General features: G+C 47.4%; 1 protein-coding gene across 3 annotated transcripts in view; it reads left to right on the plus strand.

Annotated features, from left to right (window-relative positions):
* The first annotated feature begins 5523 nt into the window (after nucleotides 1-5523).
* Nucleotides 5524-13539, plus strand: part of THSD1 (thrombospondin type 1 domain containing 1) — a 30679-nt gene continuing 22663 nt past the window's right edge. For 2 of the 3 annotated variants that reach the window (XM_055802749.1, XM_055802751.1), the window contains exons 1-2: nucleotides 5524-5875; nucleotides 12190-12329. In XM_055802749.1, coding sequence (XP_055658724.1) covers nucleotides 12272-12329 — 58 coding nt within the window. In that variant the 5' untranslated portion in view covers nucleotides 5524-5875; nucleotides 12190-12271. The remainder of the gene's footprint in view (nucleotides 5876-12189; nucleotides 12330-13539) is intronic. The other variant, XM_055802750.1, reaches the window with a different exon arrangement.

Raw genomic sequence — 13539 nt, forward strand, 5'->3', positions numbered from 1 at the left:
CATCTGATTAAGCTTGTTCTGCAGCTCCCTCGGCAGCTTGCAGATGCTTTCCTGCAGATTTGCTTCCTCCAGAGTTGTCCTTTGTGCTATGGTTGTATGGTTATTTCTCCTAGTGACTGAAGAATTTCAATCATCTCTTTATTTTTATAAGATATCAATACTAACTACTCATTCCCCCATTTTCCTATAAGTTTTGTGTTTCCTTACAGCAATTTCATCCAGGTCATATTTCTTGCGCTTGGTCATAATACTTTCAGGCAAAACACTTGTAAAAGTAAGGTGACATCTTTCTCTGCTCAAAACCTGTGGGCAGCAGCATGAACTAATACGACAGTGAGGGCTCAAGATTAGCTAACAACTCAGTATGATCTTCAGATCTTTGTAAAGTAATGAGGATCCAGGAGGGAGCGGCACATCCCATAAAGCATGTCCTGCAGTCTTTGTTCCTAGGTATGTGACGTTGTGGGAGCTACGTTTGTTAAAGCCCAGCTTGCTTGGAGATTGCTCAGCAGTAGTGACCTGTCTTCAGGACTTACCATTCTCCCAATTGGTGTGTTATCTGAAAACTTGAGCGGTGATGATGTTACATCTTCTTCTAGGTCTCTGATAAAAGTTTTAAATTGCTAAAGCCTAATCCATACTTAAATCTTTAGGTAAATACATCTTGCATGAAGATGACATGTTAAAAGGACATTTTGAGACCAATTAGTTAACATTTAATCCTTTTGATGCATGCTGCGCTGATTTTGCAGAAGTGTCCTTGGTGGAAATGTCAGGGGTTACCAAACCAAATGTTCTATGGAAATGTGAAGTATTATTACATTATAGCATTGCTACCTTTACTCACTAAACTTGTGACATTATCTAAAACACATTTTCCACCAACCTTTGTCAAATGGCATTGGTGATGGTACTCTCCCTTTTTATTATCAGCTTTTCCATCCCTGTGCCTGGAATCAGGGTAAGGCTGATGGGTCTGTTTCAGCTGGGGCTGCTCTCACTTCACAAACCAACAAAATCCCATACAGGAGTATTCATCCAGTGGTCTGAAACCTCCACAGCATTTCCAAACTAACTGATTGGAAAAATAATATTACGAATTGTCAGATGCAGGTTTATCCAGAGCTGCTGACTTTAAGTTGTTTAACTGGAGCTGCTCTTATTTTACATTCTGAAGCTTGCATTGGAACAGAAAGTATTTTGTTACCAGCCTGGAATATGGCTCTGTCATGGGTTTTCCACCCCAGACCAGACCAGAAGTATTTATTGAACGTCTGTATTTCTTTTGCATTCCAATTGACAAGGCAAATTTTTCACATAGCAGTAGATGAGTAGAAGAGCTGCCATTCTTTGGTTTCAAATTTATATTAAAATCAGACAAATCTTTATTGTTTGACACTACTGGCTGCGGATCTCATCTTCTTTTAAGTTCTTTACCAGTTTTATGCTTCTGATTTCTATCAATTCCTGACAATTTTACCTTTTTTCTAGTTATTATTGTTCATTTACATGCCTTCTGTAGTTAAATTGTTAGTATTCTTTTCAGTTCTCCAGTCAAGACCGTAGTTTTTTCAGCACCTTTTTTTCTTTTGATAGCTTGAGAAAATTTCTTAAACAATGCAGAGGTATCATTTCCAAAAGGACATGTTTAAGTTTCTTCCTGTTTCCAGCTTTCTAAAGTTCCCCCCTAAACCACCAAATATTTATATTACTATTTTGGCACTTACCTTGTTCATCCATAACAGATGACTAGCTTGTATTGCAGCCAGCACTGCTCTGGGGGTTTCACTGTTCATTCTTCTTTGCCAGTGTGGATGAGGGCAAATAGAGACTTCTTTGGCTTGCACGTTTCTCTTTCCGATTCAGCATATTATTACTGCTCCCTTTAGGGAGCTTGAGGTCATTTTAATATCAGCAAGAGGAGACTTTTAGCATATTTTGCACAGATAGAAATCGCACACAGTGTTGCATCTCTCCCCACTACACAGAGCAGAGAGGGAATTTGGTAGCCAACCGTTCTGTTTTCACACCTGGTGGTCTGTACACAATATGTGCAACTACACGATCCTGGGTTTATGCCAAGGGAAAAAAAAAGACATTTTCTTCCCAACCCAACTGCGCTGGCAATGGGGAGGGAGCCACACACCAACACGCCACCTTATGCCCACTGAAAACCACCAACACAGCCGATCTGGTAGTGGTGCCCTTTATACAAATAACCTTAATTTGGCTTGGGTAAAATCAGGCAGATTGGTTTCAGGTCGTGGCTGGAGTCAATGTGGCTGCTCTGGCCTGGCCAAGCAGGGGGTCCATAGCCTCTGACACTGCCTATCACGACACATGCAAGTGTTTTCTGCACAGCTGCCAGCAGCTGGAAAACAGGTAATCCCGTTTTTCCAGGCCAGGATGCTTTTCCCTGCCTGACTTTCCTGTCATGGCTGCTTCTAACGTTTCAGCCACACAGGCCACCTCAGCAGAGCAGCTAGCTGGGGCCTGCACCCAAGTGGCTCCATCTGCGCACTCCCTACTTGTTTATCGCACTGGCGGCTGGTGCTGCAGATCAGCAATTAAAGTTCACTCTCTCTTTGTATCCTTCAGTGCCTAAATTAATTTTGTTCTCAATGTTACGATCGTGGGCTAAATGAGTATTCATCTGCTCCCTCTTCCTCCTGTCCCTTCTGTTATTAGTTTCTCACTCTCCAGGGAGACCAACTTTAATGGCAAGGAACCCAGCATTTTATCCGCCGCTAGCCAGATGCCTCAGAGAAGAGCTCCGCTGAAGTATTTTAATGAAAAATATGTTCCTGATGAAATTTGGATGGCACGTTAACAAAGACAGATCTTAGTCCCTAGCATCACAGCAGGTGTGTTATGTGCAAACATAATCCAGTGTGCTTCAAAGGGTTTAATAAAGTAGCCTGTGTATTTATCCCATGCTCATCCTCCTGTTATCTGGGGTCTTTGTCAATTCTATCACGTAACGATATGGGTGACTTGTGGGTTTTAATCACTAGTTTTTGGACTCTGTCCCCTTTTGGACATGTTAACGCAAAGGCAAAGACCCAAAAATGGGTCTAAGAGAAGGCATGGGGGGGAAGCACAGGGACCCGAGCTGCAGTCTTTGCTTTGTTTCTGGCTTTACAATTTAAGCATAATCTCAGCAAATCAGTTTACTCTGGCAGAAAAATTAAGACAAAGTGTTTTTCATCAGGAGTGGGAAACAAAAAGACCAAGGATCACTCATAGCTCATAAAATACTCTAAGGCCATTGGATCAAAGACACTATAATAAGTGCAAAATACTGCAGTACGAGTAAAACACCCTGCCACATGTTCCAGGCTCTTTCCTGCTGTGCGGATTTCTTTACTTTCTCCTCTGCACTACAACTGAGGAATGATATTTTTTTCTTAGTGATTAAATCCTTAAAAAGTTTTGTTCATAGAGGAAAAAAGCCTGGCAATGCACTCACCGATGTAAGATTTTTCAGACGTTAAATGTAGGTAGCAAGCAAGACTGGAGTTTCAGCTGTGGGACTTCAGCAGACGTTTTGGAGCAGGGAGCCATTCATCACACACTTCCTCTCCTCTGAAATTCCCCATCATCTGTAATCTCCTTACAGTATTATTTTCCTTATTTACCACGTGACTTATCATCTGTTTGAATGAACCCAGTACCACGGCGTACCCACTTCTGTCAGCTGGTAACTTATGTGATCAATGTGAAAGGAGCTCCTGGCATGACCGTGCACCTCTGTGCCTCAGCACCCCCACAGCAGCACTGGAGCTGAATGCTGGAGCTGGAGCTGAATGCTGGCTGCCAGACGTGTCACACAGGCCAGGACCGGGCACAGGAAGCTCCTCAGCATGCAGAGAAAGGGTTGAGCCACATCACCACGAGACATGGGACAGACCATGTAGCTGCAAGTGTCTGATGGCAAAATGCAGTGACCTTCACTTATTAGACTGGACACACGCACGTGTGTATCGCTTCTCTGAAACCTCAAACAAAATCTTACAGACAGCAAAAAGTCAGCCAAGTTAAAAAAAAACGCACACACCTTGACTGAAACAAAACAGAAGAGTATTAGGAATTTGGATTGTTCAAATTAAAATGTTCACAAACAGCCTAGAAAATCTTTATGATACATGAATACTTCACTTTTTGCTGTCCAGAATAGAGCCCCAGTTCCTCAGCAAGTGTTTATCTTGCTTTCCCGAAGATTTTTGATGGTACTCCAGATGGCAGTGTGCCTGTAAAGTGTTAACCACCGCAGACCCCAGCTAGCATATGGAAAAGGGTTTTAGTGCAGGTTGATCAGAGCCGAGTGACAGCGGGAAGGCAGGCCGGGGACAACAGGGGGCTTGGGCAGGTGGCAACCCTAACTGTCTCCTCAGGCTCAGGGTCACATGGGGCAGGGATGCTTGTGTCGTGTGGAAGTTGTATTTTCTTGGTCGTATCGATGATGTAAGTTCACTGGGAGCAACATTTTGGCTTGTTTTTAGTTTTGGACACCAAAAGTTGACAATTACTTCTTTCAGGCCTTTATGTCATGCCTTATGCTTGTTGCAGATGAATTAGGGAAAGCAGGAAGATTTGTTACACGTAACACTGGCTGATTTAAACGCCCCTTGCAATCCTTTTGTAGCTCTGCAGGTGTGTGGGCATCCATCAGTCTGTATTTAAATCACAAATTCCATGTCCGGGAAACAAATTTAACTGTGGTTTGAGACAAATGGATGAGTCTGTTGCACAAAAACAGATGGGAAGTTGTTTCTTTTTTTGAAGAAGCCTCTGGTGAGAGGATAGTTTCATCCTGTCACAACAGTCCCTGAACACTATCCATGAACACTGGACATGACAAACACCCGCACAAACAGGACCTTCGGCTGCAGACGGGCACGTTAAGGAGCCGGCACCGCTCCTCACCGTTGGTGAGATCGTTTGGTGCCCGTCTTCACTGCCGGCTCTGCAGAGCGGCCTCCTGCCTGCCCGCTGCTCCCTTCAGGAGATGGCAGCGGAACCAGCGGACACCCGCACCCGGCGCCGAGGTGCGGGCTTGCGCACGGATGCCTGGATGCCCTCCCCAGCGCCCGCGGAGGCGGCCCGTTCCGGGGTGCGCGCTCGCCGCTGGCGGGAAGGCACCTCCGGAGCCAGGCAGGAGGTGGGGGCCACGCACCTGTGGCGAAACAGCGGCGCGGGCAGGTCTGAGGGCCCGCCGGCCCCCCGCGGCTCGCACCGCGGCCCTCGGGCTCTTCGTGGCCGGCGGGAAGGCCGCGGTCGTTACCCCCGGGGCCACGCAAACCGCACCGCACCGCACTGCGCGCCGCTGGCGGCCGGGGCACGGCACAGCCCGCCCCGGCACCGGCCGGCCCCGGGCGCACACGCCGCCGGGTCCCGGCGCACCCCCCATCCCCCCGCCCCGCGGCGGGCGGCTCGTGGCCCCCTCCCCCCCGGCGGCCCCTCGCCCGCGGGGCCGCCTCACCCCGGCGGCGGGCGGGAGGGCGTGTGCGGGCGGCGCGGCCCCGGCGGGCCGGACCGGGCAGGGCAGCGCCTCGCCGCGCCGCGCCTCGCCGCCAGGGGCGCGGACTCCCCTCGTACGGCGCCCGCCGCCGCCCCGCGCCCCGCTGACAGCCGCCCTGACAGCCGCGCCGCGCCGCGCCGCCATTTAACCCTCCCCCCGCCGCTGGCCGGGCCGGGCGCTCCCGCCGCCGCCGCCGGAGGTGAGTGAGCGCCCGCCCGTCCGCAGGGCAGCCCCGGCGGCATTTCCTCCGCGGGAAGGATCCCGCTTCGGCCCCGTCCCTGCGCGCCCGTCCCGCCGGTGGCGCCGGTGCGGCGGCCGCTCCTCCCGCGCAGAGCCGCGGGCAGCGGCGCGGAGGTGAGCGCGGGGCGGGAGCCGAGCCCCTGCCCGCGGGCCGGACGCAGCTCCCTGGGCGGCGGGGCGGGGGCCGGGGGGTCCCGGGCCTGGCTGGGCGCCGTCCGCGGGGCGTGGGTGGGTCACCCGGCGGCGGCGGTCGCCGCGTCGCCGCGGGTGACGAGGGGCCGGAGCCGTGCGGCAGCCGCGGGCTGGCAGCGGGCTGGGCGGCGTGTAGCGGCGCGGAGCGCGGCCGGCGCAGGCGGGGGGCGGCCCGTAGGTCGCCTGCGAGGGGGGCTGGCAGCACCGCGCGGTGTTTGCCGTAACGCCGGGTTACCGGGGCTCTTAAAAACACCCGTGTGGCGTCTGGTTTGGTGCCTGTCCCCGGCCGGGGCTCTGGCGGCGGCCGCCCCTCGCCGTGGGGCAGGGACCGTCCCGCCGGGGAGCGCCGCCGCTGTGGCACCGCCGGGGCGCGGGCAGCGCCGGGACCTGGAGCACCCGAGTGCGGGTGTCACTCCGGGTCGGCGACAAGTGGGGTTACCCTTAGTGTTTCACAGCACGGTTAGTGACTTCTGCTTTACGTTGGGCGCTAGACCGGATCAAGCCGTGTGGGTATCCGACGAAACCAGTGTTGAAGCGTAGGAGACTGCTTCTCCGTTCTCTTTGCAGTGCTGGTACTTCATGGTATTTCGGACCTGCTTCTCCAGCGTATTTCCAATTATTTCAGCTGTGCAATACATACTCCCCGTACTACGATCTTTAGAATTCCCCTTTTAGTGGAGTTTATCTTAGAAACGGTGAACAATACCCATCTATTTTAAGAAAAAAGCTAAAGGGGAAGAATGGATGACTGCATTACATCCTTTATGCTGTAAGGGATGGTCTATTGTATTTAATTCTTTGCATTTATTATTTATTATTGCTTGGACACCTTCTCAAATCTCCTTGTGCTTAATAAACTTATTTTCACTGTACATTTTCCAAAGTAAATCTCATCCATCTATTCAGTCTGCTGTAGCCCTTAGGTTTCAAAGGACAGATGTTGCCGGCCAGCTAGCTCTTGAATTGCTGAGTCGATATCAAAAGGAGCTGAGAAATCCTAGCATTTTGTGAGATATGACCCCAAATGTTGATGAAAATAGGCTTTACCATCTAATTATTGGGTTTTTTTCTTGCACACAGAGAGTCTGGTGCTGTCAGTTTCAGCCCAGTGAATTTAGATGCATAATTTTAATAAAGCCATTATCTGATAACAATGTAAAATTGTCTGATGTGTAAATAAGAATGAAAGATGCCTTTGAGGATGTCAGCTCTAGCCCCCTGCTGTGGCAGACATCATACATATACTTTCTTTGCTAAACTCGGTGTCTTCTGAGAAGTGGCATATTTTTGGCCCCGACCACTCAGACTGGTCAGCAGTGATTAGATTTTGATAAAATGTGATGCACACCTAAGGTGCTCCCTCTTTAATGTCAAAGGAGGAGGATTATTTGGGAAGTTCTGAAATTCCCAGCAGGTGGTAACACTTCAATAGCTGCCTAATCCCATTGCAATAAGCAAATACTGGTTGAAAATAATTAATCTCTTTCCTGCCATACAGATAAAATACCTTAAATTTGTTGAAATGTTGCAGATACACGTTTCTTTTTGCTGTCTGTGCTGCTTGGTGTCCCTCAAGTGGAATGTAGGGAGGATTTGGGGACTTTCAGGCTTTTCCGTCTCTAGCCTATTTTACTGTCAGCCTCTCATGCATAACGAGAATTGTGCAAATTTCAGTTTGCAAATACAGCTGAAAAATGTTTACTAATGGGCAGCTATTAAGGAAACTGGTTTTCATCTGGGATTTTTTTCCCCCTTTACATTCTGGCAACATTTTGCTTGCTTTAAATTCCAATAAATAACTTTATTTTCCAGACAGCATCACTCCAGACCTCAGCTACTTGCTGGATCCGTTGGGGTAGCTGGGGTAGGGTGCTGCTGCTTGGGGCAGTGCTTGGGGTCCGGGGGAAGGCTGCCTCCGAGAGGGGCAGTCCTCAGCCTGACCCCCAGCTTACTCCTTTTCCAAGCCCTTCTCCTGCCTCGAGCTCATGTGTGCCCCAAGTCATGGGGGACCTGTGCCATGGCTGGATCCAGCTTCACCTGGAGCTGGGGGGCCTGGGGGGAGAGGAGGGAGCAGGGCTGTGCTCAGAGGAGAGGTGAGCGAGGACAGGCCTCTTCCCGATTCCTGAAGGAGGCTGGAGCAGGGGAGGGGGATTTGCAAAGGGCCTGAGGGTACCCGTGGCTGGGGTGAAATACAGGATCCATGCATGGCGCTCTTCGTGAGAATGAGGCTCCAGAGTGCAGAGGTTTCAAGTGCTGTGAGTCCGCATTCTCATTAAGCTCAGTGCTTGGTCATGGAATAGCTGATTAATTCCTGATGGCCCTTTCTTAACTGCAGGGCTCATTTGCCTCTCATCCTCCTACATGAAGGGGGAGTAGCTGCTGAGCGCTATACTGTTGCAGCTGATGAAGCTGGTAACTGGTTAGCTGTGCTAAATTAGCAAGTGACAGCACTCAGAAGAGATGGCTGGTTTGTGAAATGTTTGTTCTGTGACCCTGGATATTGCCGCAAAAAGTAATGGGAGTTGTAAATCCACTTGGCTTGTGGTTTGTTGTTGTTTTGGGGTTTTTTTTTGTTGTTGTTGTTTGTAAAACCAAAATGATCACAAAATACTTTATGATATTAATGATGTAGAGAAATAGGGACATCATATGAATAGGTTAACGTATGTGACTCTAGTAGTCAGTATATATAACCTGTTCTTTTTTTCTTTATTTGCAAAAAAACCCTATTGTAAATAAAACTGTAAATTTTATGTTTGGTTCTTACACAGGTTCTGACACTGTGGTGCCTGTTAGTCTTGAAGTTCATGGTAGATTTATTCTTGTAGTTCCTGTACCAGATAGTGAGGTACTATTTCCAATGGAGAGCTGTGGCACAGGAAAACTAAGTGATGTGACCAAGATCACACAGGAGATCTGTTGCAGAGCAGGGACTTGAAATGTTTCAGTATCATTTGTGTTACACACAAACCTATTGATTTGCATCTCCGAGGCGCTTTATGGCTTATCCCCTCCTCAACCGTCATTTCTAATTCCCTTTGGAGAGGAAGTCTTCCACTTCCAGTCGGCCCATTATGCTGTCTCTTGGAAGAAGAAATCATCTTTTTATGTTGCTGTGCTTCTGCGGCATGTCACACAATAGAGCCTTAGTCCATGCTTGTCCATGAGAGCAATAAATTAAAAAAGCAAATTATTCAAAGTCTGATAGCCTTCTCTGTTCGATCATTTTTCATCTCATTAAGTTGATGAACTTGAGGTAGAAGATCTAAATAGTGTTGAAACCGCTTAAGATGTACTGTCTGCCTTGAAAAGTACTAATTTTATGTAAGTATGAAAAGTGGAAAAAATAATAGAGTGGGGGCAGGGGGAAAAGATGTGAAGAGTTTTGAAGAAGACCTAAAAATGAGAAGAAATCTAGACAGAAGTTGGCTTAGGGAAGGCTGAGAGGAGAGGGGAGAAGTCTGAACCAAGTGTAGAGGTCAGCGTAAGGGCTGTCCAAAACTGGGGCGAGGCAAACGGATGGAAAACGGAAGGAAAGGAGAGGAAGAAACCTGTGGGGAAGGAGGAGGAGAGGGGCAACACCACACCAGAACGGGACCAGCAGTTCTCTCATTCAAAGCTGCTATTAGAATTGAGCTAGCAAAGGTGCAAACACTCCGGGAGGCTTCATGGAGGCCCTTTAACAGGAGCTCCGTTGGAAGGCAGGGCTGTATGGCGGCTGAAGTAGCTGTGCGTGAGGTGGGAGGCTCCGGCTGCAGAGTGGTGGTGGCAGAGGCTTGCGGAGGGTGAAGTAGCCGCAGGCTAGGCTTCCAGAGGTACCTGATCTCACCGGCTGGAAGTTAGTTTTGGTCCCGTTTCAAGTACTCCAGTTCCATCCAGCCTGGGTGTTGCCTGCGCTGCATGCCCGAGCCTTTTCCCAAGCGAGCCAAGATAACGCGGAGGGATGGGTGAGAGGGCAGGAGGGTTTGGTCTGACAAACGATCGGTGTTACTGAAACAGCCGAGGGCTCTGGTGCTGCGCTCCGTCCGCAGGCTAGGTTAGGAGACCCTGTCCTGACAAATCTGTGCTATAAATACAGAGCAGGAGAGATGGGATGGGGAAGAGGGGAGCAGATTAATGCTGCGGTTTGATATTGTGTGTCTGGTGATGGCAGGGATAGGGACAGAAGTTCCGTCTCCCCTACCTCCTGCCAGTGCCCTGTCTCGTGAACCATGTCGCTTTTCCCTCAGTCGGGCTGATGTGCAAATGAAGATGTAAGGCCACTGTCTCAAAAGTACTCTCCCACGCAGGCTTTTTTTTTTTTTCTTCCCGAGGATTTATTCTCCCTTCCATACCTTCGTTTCCTTTCTGCAGTGTGTCACTCATTAGACTGAGATTAGGATTATTTGAATTTCACCTGTCAGTGTGTGACTGTCTCTCCGAAAGAAGTATTTGTAAAAGCCATTTGAAAAATACACAGCTAGGAAAGCTCGAAGTGGAAAGGAACTGTTAGATCATCCAGCACAGTCACGGCTGTGCCTCACAGAGCATTTCCCCCCTCCTTTTCGGAGCAGCTTACAGCAACACAGTGTAACTTCTGCTGTATTCCTTGAGCAGTTAACGTTAGAGGCCAAGGCATCTATCACAATTTTTTTATTATTATTTTTTTTGTAACCAAAACCTGCTTTTTCTTCTTTGGACCACTTTGATTCTTTGTTTCGATTAACTGATTCATGATCAGTAACAGCCCAGGGAAGGAGCGACGTCCCTGGCGCGATGCTGCTGTCGGTAGGCAGGGGCAGTTACAGAGCGCCCCCCAGGGGGCAGGCTGGGCTCTGCACCGCCCTCTGCCAGCAGCCCGCCCTGTCTTGAGCCGTAAGGTTTGTCTTGCTGTAATTTACGGCATATCAAGTGAAATCATGAGGGGTGGTGGTATCACTGTCCCTGTCTAATTCTGTCTGGAGCCTTGTCAAGTTTGTGGGCCGGGTGGTGATTATTCCTGTCAGATGCGTACAGCTATCGGTGTAATGGGCTTTTACCGAGCAAAGCCGTGCTGCTAGTCTTTTCTTAGAAATCATTCTCTCCAGCCACTTGGCACAGAGACCAGTTTAAAAAGCTTTCAAATAACACGTCTGCTGTGTCTTCGTTCAACAAGCCTAGCAATGTAATTGTTGAAATACCTCATTTGTGATTCCTAAAGACGTACCTGATCTTTGCTGTACCTGGTCCTTGTGTTTCACCTCTATGCTCTGCAGTTCTGTTTGCTTCTAGCTTCTGCCTGCACCAGTGCCAGATTTCTCACATAAAATTAGGTTGTAAACTTTATGGAACAAGAATTTTCTTGCATGTTTGTGTGATGGTGAGCACAGTAAGACTGACTTGCTGGCACTCCTATGCAATATGAAAGAGCAGTCCTTATATTTTAAGAATGGTTCCCTTGAGCTAGGTTGTATCTTTTTAGAGATTCTCCCCTACTTCTGTTTCTGAAGCAAACTGTTGGTTTTGCTATCGTTGTGCTTCCAACCTGTTTTATGTGATTGTTACAAGCCTCATAAAGACTAGTTTAAAACACATGGACATAAAATTGTGAAAGTTGCCAAAAGGAGCTCTATTTTTTGTTGGCTTAACTGAGGCTGCAGAGTATGTAAACTTAAAAATGATGGAGAGAGTGCTAACTTCCACTTTTTCCTTGATCTGATCAGTTGGAATGACAAAAAAAGGCAGTTATAGATCTTTTATAAATCTAGTAAGGTAACTGAATATATTACTAGACCTGAAAAACAGGGCAGTTTGAGAACCAAAATGGTAGTTTTCTGCTGAGTCAGTTTCATGCTTGAAAGTATTTGACAGTAAGTGATATGAATTTTGCAGCAGCAATACATCTCCACTATCAGTATGTGCTGGATCAGAGTTACATTTTGTATAAAATACTTGTAATTTTGCTATCACGAGTCTTTATCTTAATATAAGATGTGCACAGCAGCAGTTGCTGCAGTGCAAAGGTAAATTGTTGTGGCCTGTCTTCTTTGTTCTGGTTCAGGAGCTGACATTTCAGGAGGGAAAATTTATTGTCCAGTGAATTGTAGTTGTGTTTATTCAGGTCCATTGATACAGTATTAGTAATTTTTAAGTAAATTGGAGAAAAGTGTTGATTAATAGTGTTTGGGGTGGGATTTTTTTTACTTAATTAGTGGGATGTCTTCCTTCTCATATTTTATGAAGCAAAGTCAACACAGCTGTAACTTTTTAACTTTCAGGCGTTCTTGGGAAAACGTGCCTGCACTGTGGAGCTGAAGAAGGACATGAGGAGTAAAAGAACCTGGGATCTCACTGGTCAGAATGAAACAGATGTTGAAAGATTTTTCAAATCTATTGCTCGTAGTGCTCTGTGACTACGGTGAGTATTAGAGCTATCAAGGGAAAACTGTGAAATGTGTATTCACAAGGTGATTTTGGATGGTGCCGTTTCCAGATGATCTGTTGAAATCAGGTGCCATGGAAGACACCACTGATAAACATAGAAGACAGTTCAGATCTTATGCGATATTTAGGTGGAAAATACAGCTTGCATAAACTGTCCCTTTAGATCAGAGTGCCAGGATCCTTTCCAGTTGTGTTTGAAGCAGTGACTGGAACTCTGCTGTCTTGTAAGACTCGTATTTCATAATATTTAATGAGCATCTTGGAAGACAGTCCTGTTTTAGGTATCCGTACCAGGATGTATGTGCCGTACAACTAACTACCTGTTTCTTTCCATTAACTATAAAAGGAACCTATGATGGTTGGCTGTGATGTAAGCATCTACAGTATAGGCAACCTCCTCTCCTCTGACTGAGTGAGCCCCCATCTGATGGACCTAAGCTGCCACTTAGAGAACCTTTAAGAACAGAGGTGTTCTTTTCTCTGAATGTATAAGAAGCCAAAGGATGGTATTCATACTCACTCAATTTTAGTAATGTAAAATTAGGCATCTAGTCAGAGGCAATCTGTCTTGTTCGAGTAGTTCACACACAAATCAGCACATACTGAAAGCAGCTCTAACCCATCTGAAGTCTGAAATGGGTGGAGTGAAAAGGTGCCGCCTTCTCACTATCAGCTGCCAAGGAGGGAGGTTAGACATCTTAAGTTCAAGTGAGACAACTGTAAGATGTTTACAAGCTGAGGGGCATCCTATACATGTTGTCTTCTCTCTTCCAAGAATGTACTAAGTAGGAAGCAGGTTCACAAAGGGTATTAATTCCTTATTGCACAGTGAATTAGAAATTTTGAAAATGGGACTCCTAATTCCTAAATTGTTTTTGAAAATTATGTTCCTAATATAAAAGTAGGTGGTGTTCTGACAGCTGCAGTATATTGTCAAACCACGCTAAAGGATTAAGCCCCACACTGCTGAAATGTCTACAGCACAGAAAAAATAGATAAAGGATTGTTTAGTCCCCCTTTACAGAACGGGCTGTGGTAGCACGTAGTTTACACACCAAACAGCTGAAGATGTCTTACAAAGGAGAGAAGTGGACCAAAAGTGTATGCGGTTTTCTCTCCTTGTGTAAGTGAGAACAATCTGATCATGGGTAATGACTGAATACTTAAGGATGCTACTCGTGCCT

This window comes from Falco peregrinus, chromosome 4 (genome assembly GCF_023634155.1).
Source record: "Falco peregrinus isolate bFalPer1 chromosome 4, bFalPer1.pri, whole genome shotgun sequence".
Lineage (NCBI taxonomy): Eukaryota > Metazoa > Chordata > Aves > Falconiformes > Falconidae > Falco > Falco peregrinus.